The sequence below is a fragment of the Benincasa hispida genome, chromosome 9, assembly GCF_009727055.1.
Source record: "Benincasa hispida cultivar B227 chromosome 9, ASM972705v1, whole genome shotgun sequence".
NCBI classification, from domain to species: Eukaryota; Viridiplantae; Streptophyta; class Magnoliopsida; order Cucurbitales; family Cucurbitaceae; genus Benincasa; species Benincasa hispida.
This window is the reverse complement of record NC_052357.1, coordinates 89847277-89856337: the sequence shown is the minus strand read 5'-3', so window position 1 is coordinate 89856337 and position 9061 is coordinate 89847277. Positions and strand designations below refer to the sequence as shown.

At 37.0% G+C, this 9061-nt stretch overlaps 2 protein-coding genes across 3 annotated transcripts; one reads left to right on the top strand and one right to left on the bottom strand.

Moving 5' to 3' along the window:
* Positions 1-468: 468 nt before the first annotated feature.
* On the top strand, positions 469-2377 carry LOC120085550 (pentatricopeptide repeat-containing protein At3g14580, mitochondrial). Its single transcript, XM_039041578.1, has one exon. The coding sequence runs from the start codon at positions 607-609 to the stop codon at positions 1840-1842; it is 1236 nt and encodes a 411-aa protein (XP_038897506.1). The 5' UTR covers positions 469-606; the 3' UTR covers positions 1843-2377.
* LOC120085549 (C2 domain-containing protein At1g53590) lies at positions 2354-8376 on the bottom strand. Of its 2 annotated transcripts, XM_039041576.1 has the most exons (13): positions 7717-8376; positions 7271-7454; positions 6954-7028; positions 6621-6764; positions 6312-6407; positions 6065-6196; positions 5530-5682; positions 5330-5371; positions 5085-5133; positions 4325-4417; positions 4047-4230; positions 3749-3872; positions 2354-3572 (listed from the first exon to the last, which is right to left on the bottom strand). In XM_039041576.1, the coding sequence occupies exons 2-13, from the start codon at positions 7385-7387 to the stop codon at positions 2562-2564; spliced, it is 2220 nt and encodes a 739-aa protein (XP_038897504.1). In that variant the 5' UTR covers positions 7388-7454; positions 7717-8376; the 3' UTR covers positions 2354-2561. The 2 variants fall into 2 exon arrangements, with proteins under 2 accessions (XP_038897504.1, XP_038897505.1); XM_039041577.1 differs by lacking the exons at positions 6954-7028; positions 7271-7454; positions 7717-8376 and having other exon boundaries at positions 6312-6435; positions 6621-6761.
* Between the last annotated feature and the right edge of the window lie 685 nt (positions 8377-9061).

Sequence of the window (9061 nt, the reverse complement as noted above, 5' to 3'; positions counted from 1 at the left end):
TTTTCTTTATTTATGCCTTTCTTTTTTTTCCTTATCTTTTTGATGATTTCTTTTATTTCACACCCTTGTTTTTTTTTTAGTAATTTTCCTTTTTTCTTTCCCGACAATTTTCCCCTTTTTTCGACGAGATTTCCTTCCCACCCTCCTTTCTTCAATTGCCCTTCTTTTCTAGTAATTTCTTTTGTTTATGTCGACGTCTTCTTCTTCTTCTCAAATCAAAGATGTAAGATGGAGTGTGAATCAGAACGAGAGAAAAAAGTGAGAGTGGGACCAAGAAACGAGAGTGAGAATTCAAATGAAGAAAAAAACTATAAAATTGACAGAGGAAGAAGCGAGAGTAAAAAGAAAAAGAAGAAACGAGAGGAATAATTCAAAAGAGAGCAACGTAAATTGGAAAACGAGTTGAAAGAGGGAGAGAAGAAATGGAAAGGCATTTTAAGGTTAAAAAGGAGACTTTCGTATAGGACGCAGATAAGGATAAGGCCAAATTGGAATGGGGCGAAATTTGGAGTTGAGGCTTGAATAGAGGAAAGTATAAAAAGAACTTGCTTTCGTTGGTACCAACTCCCATCGGTACTCTGCATCTCCATCCCCAACCCCATTCCAATGATCCTTCCTTCTCTACGCCTCACTCAACTCTCTCTCTTAAACTCCATTTTCTCTTCATCGTCTTCTTCGATTCCTCTTCATCTTCTTTCTTCTTCCTCCTCTTTCTCTACTTCCTCTAGACAACCCTCTGCTTTTCCCCATAGACTCAGCCACAGAGATTGGTTATCTCCCAATGAAGTCATCATAATCATCCAACAAATCAAACATCCTCCCTCTCTCCTCGCATTCCTCCACCAATGGTCGAATCGTAAGGACTACAAACCCAACAAAGAAATCTACACTCTCGTTGTGTCCAGACTTGCAGAGGGCCGCTTGTTTGATGATATTGAAAAAGTGATGTTGAGAATCAAAGCCGAAAGGAATTTCCGCTTGTCCGATGATTTTTTCTATCATGTTATCAAGATTTATGGCCATGTTGCCGGTCGTATAGGTAAAGCTATTGATACCCTTTTCGATATGCCCAATTATAACTGCTGGCCTAGTCTTAAAACCTTTAATTTTGTGCTTAATTTGCTTGTTTCGGCGAAGATGTTTGATGTTGTTCACGAGGTCTATATGGGTGCTCCTAAGTTGGGGATTGAGATTGATGCTTGTTGTCTCAACATACTCATTAAAGGGTTGTGCGAGAGTGGGAATTTAGATGCTGCACTCAAGGTGTTCGATGAATTTCCTCAACAGAGATGTACTCCAAATGTGAGAACATTTTCAACGCTTTTGCATGCGCTGTGTGAGAATGGGGAACTAGAGAGAGCATCAGAGCTTTTCTCTAAAATGGAAAATGAAGGTGTTTGCCCAGATACTATAACGTTTAATATATTGATTTCGGGTCTTAGAAAGCAGAAGAGAATTGAAGAGGCAATAGAACTTTTGGGGAGAATGAAGCTGAAAGGTTGCTACCCCAATGCAGGGACTTATCAAGAGGTTTTGTATGGCCTGCTCGATACAGAGAAGTTTATCGAGGCAAGGGATTGTATGCTTCGGATGATTTCGGGCGGTATGGAACCAAGTTTTGTTTCTTACAAGAAGTTGTTGTCTGGGTTATGCAAGAAGAATCTAACTGAGGATGTGGATTGGGTTCTGAAACAGATGGTTATGCAAGGTTTCGTCCCAAAAATGGGGATGTGGAAAGTGATTTTACGTTGTATGTTATCAGGAAATGAAGAATGCACTGATATCACTGATAAAGTAACTGAAAAAGTTATGTTGCTTGCAATGGAAGATGGCGTGATGTGATGATGTTCTTCTCTGTTTATACGCTCTCACTGAAAATCGACCCATTTGACGACCGTGTACAAAAGATCGAAGCACTGGGTAATGTTATGGACACAAGCTGATCAACACTTCCCAACTTAGCTGCTATCTATTACTGAAGAACAGACGAATCTCTTCTGCAATGTGCTCCGGAGTTGAAGATAATCTAAATCCCATTTTAATTTTTTATTTTTAAAAATTAAGTCTATAAACATTCTTTCTATTCTTAAATTTTATGTTTTATTATGAAATAGGAAGAAAACAACACTTCAGGAAGAAATTCTCACTTTGTTGCAGCTAAGGCGCGGACAATTATGTCCGGTGATGAGGATAATTGAAGGAAGCGGGAAAGGGCCCATTGACTCAAATTCAAGAGAGATGGAGTTATTTTCTAGTGGCAAACTACCTGTGCCGATTTAACTAGGAAAATTGATGCTTTATTTATTGTGAAAATCTGCACAAATAACTTCTTTTTTTTTTTTTCGAGGAAACATCCAACACAAATAACTTCTTAATCTCTATAAACTTTGCATGTTTAAGGGTAATAACATCTCTATTCAATTTACAGATTCTCAAACTTCTACATGTTTCACATTCTTTTTACCTACAAACTGTACCATCTTTCAAATAACCAAAGAAGTAGCAACTATTCTTCCATCTCCTAAATTCGATTCACCAAGTTCAGGTCTTTGAAGTTCCAATCATTTGTCACCGTTGATTACTGGTTTATCATCCTCGTCATCTTCGATCTTTTCCAAGTGAGCGGCAGCAGTAGTTCTATCTGCTGCTGATGGTTCATTCTCCTTCACATTGTCACTCAAACCAGTGGGCGACGCATTTTCTTTCTTAAAGGAGCTGTTATTAGGGGCTGCGGCTTTGGCTTCATGGATAACTGGAACTCCTACAATTTTTGTTGTGCTGCAAGCAGTTGGTGTATCAGGTTCATCATCAGAAGATTCTGATTCCACTGCAGTATCTCTCTCATTCATTCCTAACGAATCACGTTGGAATCTTCTCGACCCTTTGCGTGAAAATGCATATTTAATACTACGAGCAGATTTCTCAGCCTGTCTGAAAATGCTTTTTGCCATGCCTTTCACATTACCACCCTTTCCTGGACTCTCTGAATCGCTACCATCGTTGCTTGACTTCCCTTTTGATATTGATATCTTATCAGAAGCAGTACCAGCAATGTTATCTACAAGAATAACCTTCACGCCTCTCTCGGCATTTGCAGCCCTAACATTGACATATTGGGGGGATTTAGCAGACTCCGCTAAGCTTCCTGATCGATCCTCATCTCGAGGACTCCTGTGAAAAACTGAACTCAGCTTCCTTAGTCCCTTGCGAACTGATATCTTCCGATGTTTTTCCTCAGGATTATCATCAGTACTGCTTGAATCATTAATACAAGATTTTATCTCACCACTGCTTACAGATTCATTAGGCTCCCTAAGGATTTCAGTATCAAGCCGCCGGGTTCGTCCCTTCCGAGGCTCCCAAGTTTTTGGAACTTCGCTTCCTGGACGGTGGACCCATATTCCTGTCTCCTTCTGCCCTTCGACATCAATGGGCTCAAAATTGTCAATCCCTCTTTGCGGCTCCTCTGATACAGGTGAGATTGAATCCTTACCATCCTTGGTCTCACTTTTAGGGGAATCCTTGTCCTCTTCCACATTCAAGGTTTCTCTCTGAGAAGGATACTCCTCCACCTAAAGTAGCATTACATATCAATAAAAGAAAACCACCTTTCTTCTGTTAGGAATTACATTTTCCAGTAGAACTAAATTTAAAAGATCCTTTCCTAGGCAACACAAATTCGACTTTTTAACACCAGCAGGAGACGAGAGAAAAGGAAACATGGAAGCGAAAGGGAAAAGAACATAACCTTCTTTCTGTCTTCAAAAACAGTGATTCCAAGGTGCAATCGTCCTGTTTTAATGTTTTCAAGAGGCAACCATATATCATGTCGTTTGCCATCCCTCAGGTCTGCAATGCAGACAGAGCAATTCCTGCAAATAGAATTTTAGATTGGATTTGAGCATACCAATGAAGGATAAAGCAAAGGGAAGGATGAAAGTGAAGACAATAAGAACTACACATCAAAACTCATTTGAGCTATGGTCACAAGATCAAACTTGCAACAAACCGAATATATCATAGAAGCTATAAATTTGGAGACAAACCCAAGTACGTCGTCGACAAATGTGTCCTTGTCACGAACTTCAATAGCAAGCACATTTTCTGACTCCCAGGTGACAATTGGGATCTTGAACTCCTCGCGCCACTGTGGAGACAGCGTTTTCCTTTGAATTTTGGTTCTGAATCTGTAAGGACCCAGTTGACCTTTTACATACGGATCAGCCAGACCTGAAAGAAAGCTTATATTGTAGCCAAATTCACCAGTCATGTAAGAAAATCATCAGAACTATAATACAATAAGGGGAAGTAATGTTGGACGAACCATTTAGATCAGATGGCTTCATGTCTGCTCCTTCAACAACTTCAACTATCACATAGGCAACTGGCTCCTTCACATTTACAGAGAACCAATTTTCTGGAAATATAAGGTCATAGACAAGGAGAAAGATCCATCAATATTGAAACATACGTAGTCATTTGAAGCTAAACAACATGCTGTATGATACGATTATCCGTATACAGGAACTCAAAATAAGTAGGCAATAGAATTACAAGCTAAGAGTTTTGCAGACCACGAGTGATGAATATTGAAAATGGAACTTAACCATCTGAGTAGAAAAATTTCATACAAATTAAATACACCTCACTTAGTATACATAAATTTTGAAGAACCAGCACAGTACTTCCAGGCATCTTCCAATCATTTTACAGTTTGGAGTTTCAACCAACAGTATAATATATGAAAATCGAACAACTTTTCAGCAGTAATTACAGGCTGTTGGCCTGTGATTGGCATACAATATATCATACTACGATAAATTATAAAATTAATTGTTGCAAGCTTGCTATGCAAACCGTGTGACTGCAGCCAAACGAGTTTAAACCATTCCAAAATAGGAGAATTATCGTGAAGCATGCTGCACAAGGCTATAACTTTCTTAAGCATGCTACTTGACATGATTATGAGAAAAACTAAAATAAACATGAAGGCGTTCTTTCTATTCATTAGGTTATGATTGGCCACTCTTCTAAAATTTCATTTGACCACAGTTCCAAGTTGTATTGTGTTTAAAATAAAGTACCTGGCTGTGGTGAAATGAACTTCTCCATGTCAACCACCAACATATTGGGCTGCAAAGATTAAGATAATTCAAAAACTTGGTAAATACTGTTGAAAAACATCTTTAGTAACATGAAATCTGAACACAAGTGTACATTTGGAATATAATTTGATTCGTGCCTTTACAATTTTAAATTATTAAAGAATGAATGAAACTCAAAAACTAAGAATGTAGGTGTTATCAAAGATCGAACTCTATTACTCAACCTCAACGAGTGTCTGCTCAAAGGCAATGGACAAAAGCTTATCCTGATTAAAAAAAAAAAACCAAAAAAAGGAAAAAAGCCGTACTTAGCCCCGAGAATAAGAACCACAAGCAGTAAAGCATAGCTTAGCCAGAAAAACCAAAGGAAAAGAAAGAAAGAGGAGATGAAGTTAAAATTGCTAAAATAGAAGATGAGTAGTACCAGCCATCCAGCAATTCCCGGAAGTTCGGTAACATCAAGACCATGCGTAAAGATAGGTTTGACAGTCATCTGAAAGTATGGAGGCTCAGCAAAACATAATCGTATACGGCCGAGATATGGCCAATCCCGAAGGAACTTAACACCAACCAGAACCTTGAGAATGAACATGAAAAGTGATTGGAGTAAAAAATATATACATCTACACAAAGCTAACTCAAGCACTCCCCACTGTCACAAAAGACATATTAGGTTTGCACGTGATGCAAAGTGCAAATCATACCAAATCAGTATGGAGAAGAACAAAATTCTTACAAGGAAAGGACGCAACTGCAGACAAGGAACTGAAAAAAGAGGCTTCAGGAATAGAAGTTGACTCAGGATTGAACTATACAGAGTCAAAAGGAAACCTAATTACTCCTAAGACAGTAGAATCTGCATTTCTCACAATATCAAAGATCAAGCAAGCAGAATTTGTACACTTCTACTTTTTGACTCACAAATTACACCATTATAAACATGACAACAATTTCTGTACCTTTCCTTCCACATGCATGCCTGTAAGATGTAACTTTGCCCACATTCCAAATCCTAGTCTTTTCCTTAGCTTCACACCAAGTATTGCACTCATGTCATCAGCTGTAAGAAAGTTCATTCCTAACTCCAGAACCTGTGAACAATTCATTCAAATCTGATAAATCTCGAAACTTCAAAAGACAATATGTATGTGTGTGCGCGTGGGTATAGGGATCCTAATCCAACAACCACAAAAATGTAATTCCTACCAAGTGATCATCCTCGCTAGGCTGACGAAGAACCCTCATTTCGGTAAACATAGGTGGGTTTCTTCCCAGATATAGATGTTGAACCACGGCCTTCTTCTGCAATTATACACTGGTCATCAAAAATCTGTATGGATATAAAATTATGATTACCAAACGATGAGAACAAATCATGTCCTGGTATATTCTCGCATCTCTCGAGTTCGCTGGACATATTGATGGAAGTTTTATATTGGGAAGTCATTTAACAGCTGAAATTAAGTTGTATCGATCTGAGAAGTGGGTATATAAAGTATCAGATTGGGATCATACAGCAGTCCATGGTTTGTACTTCTCCAAGAACCAAGGAATGATAGGGAGGAGAATCTTCTGAGAAGCAATTTGCTCCATGCATATAGGCCAAATCTTTTCAACCGCATGGTTTAACCACCTAACTGTTTCAGAATCTGTAAGAACCTGATGTGAAAGAGAAATCACATTCAATTTAAATCAAAATGAAACAATAGTATTTAAATTTAAAAAAAAAAGAAAAAAAAGAAAAAAAAGAAAAAAAAGAAAAAAGGGGTTACCCCTTCAACTTCTCAGTAAATAAACATTTGTGATTTGTTTTATGAATTCTATGTAAGAGAGGAAAAGAAGTCAAACCCTTCTCTGGTTAGCTTGCTTTCTCTCCTCAAATTGCAATTTCCTCCTCAGTTTAAAAAAGAACCGCTCGTGCACCTTTCCAAAAGAAGAGTAGATGTTCATTAGGGAAGGAAGGAAGATCCAACCAAATCATAAAATGAAGCTTCAGAGAAACACATTCAATGAAAGACGATGAGAGTTATCCAGATTCCTAAGAATCTCAAAAGGAAAAACTACAATACATTAGAAACAGTTATCTGATGATTCACAACACAACTTCACACAAAACAATTGAACATGAAAATCAAAAAGATGATAACAGACATGATTAAAATTACCAGATAGAGATAGATGAGGGAGATGAAATATGCGGCAAGATGGCAGCAATTGAAGGCGGAAAGTAGCCAGAGAAGAAAAAGGACGAATCCCACATGAATCATAATCGAAACCTCCATTAGAATCAACCTTCCTCCAAATCCCACTTTTAAGATTGAAAGAAAATATTACCTTCCTTGACACTTCCTGTACCGACAAACAATATTCAATAGGATCAGCTTACTATAATCCACTTTTCCTTTTTCTCAAATGGGCTCCACCAGATTCAAAAGGAGAAAAAAAAAGGATAAAACAAATATATATCCAAAACCCATTAATGGAACAACTTCAACATTCAACATTCAACATTCAACATTCAACCCACAAGATCAAAATCAAAAGAATCGAAGATTTGTGAATCTCTAATCCGAACCTAGACCAAAAAAGAAAAACCCAAATCAATACTTACTGAAATCACCAATAAGAACCAAATCTCCACACAGAAACCTCTTCAATAAGAACAGACGAATCCAATCCCATCCATTCAGTGGAGACATGGGTTCTGAAATCCTCTGTTCATCATTCCTCTCGACAGTAAAAACGGTGCCGTAGGATCGAAGAAACCGTCGATGAGAGAGAAGGAATTGTAACAGTTGAAACTTGAGAGTAAGTTACTAAGCTTTGGATTGAAACTTCAAGCACGTGTCCGATACGTGTCGACATCGGAAGAGAAGACACATAGAACGAGTTCTTGCTACAGCCATGACTGACCTGGATCTTCTTTTTCCCCAATTGGGTCTCTCTCTGATCAAATGGAATCAAGAAATTCCAACAGATTTATCCATTAAAGCATGCAAACGAATCGATTTTCTGGGTTTGAAATAAGCCCTTTGAAGAAGAACATGCCACTCGGTACTATCCCATAATATCCATATAATTTCTGTTTTGGGGAGAAAGAAAGAAATGAAACAAAATTCCTTTCGTGGATAGAATAATCGAAGATATATGAGTTCGAGAACTTTTGACTCGAAATAAAGTGGGAATTTTATGAAATTAAATGAAGATTGATTGAGGGATCAAAACGATTCAACAGGAAAGGGATAGCTGCCGACTCAATTCTTCGAATTGAAAATAATTGCCGTTGAAATAGTTTATTAGAAAAGTTTTTTTTTAAGGGAAAGATATTTTTTCGCTCAAATACTGGTCTAGTTTTCATGAAAATTTTCATAAAGTAACTCAAATCAAAATGTTTTCTATGACGGACCTTTTAGGACTTAAAAGGTCACAAAATAACGAAAAATGAACCTTCAATAAAATATCAAAGTTTGATAAATAAGGACTTAATTGAAATAAGACTCAAATTTAAAGATTAAATTGTAACATGAAATCTATGAACTAAATTGAAATCAAACTCAAAATTTAACAATTATATGTGTAATATTTTGAATCCTAGAACCAAATGCAAACTATATCCAAATAAGTCGGGTAAAGAGTGAAGTTGTTAGTTGTGAAGTCGTGGAATCCATAACATAAGAAGTTAATAAAGCATGAAAAATAATATATNTATATATATATTTAATCATGAAACTCACTACTCCGTCAATCAAATAAGAAGTGTAGTTTATAACTCTATGTCACTCCCCAACTTCATAAACCAAATATGGTGGTGTAAAATGTCGATGAGATCTCGTAACTTTCTTAGTTTGTGATAATGGACCTATAAAAAATATCGAAGATAGGTTCTTGATTTAATTATTATTTTGAAAAATTACTTTTTTTTAAAGAGTTAACAAATATTTTCCTCAATGAAAATT

What these genes read in the sequence shown, in the direction of transcription:
- LOC120085549 (XM_039041576.1), bottom strand. Translation starts at nt 7,387, where the DNA reads ATGGAGGTTTCGATTATGATTCATGTGGGATTCGTCCTTTTTCTTCTC. An exon ending in AGCAAGCTAACCAGAGAAGG is followed by an intron (nt 6,765 to 6,953) that starts GTTTGACTTCTT and finishes CTTTCACATCAG; the next exon opens with GTTCTTACAGATTCTGAAAC. An exon ending in GCATGCATGTGGAAGGAAAG is followed by an intron (nt 5,683 to 6,064) that starts GTACAGAAATTG and finishes TTCATTCTCAAG; the next exon opens with GTTCTGGTTGGTGTTAAGTT.
- LOC120085550 (XM_039041578.1), top strand. Translation starts at nt 607, where the DNA reads ATGATCCTTCCTTCTCTACGCCTCACTCAACTCTCTCTCTTAAACTCC.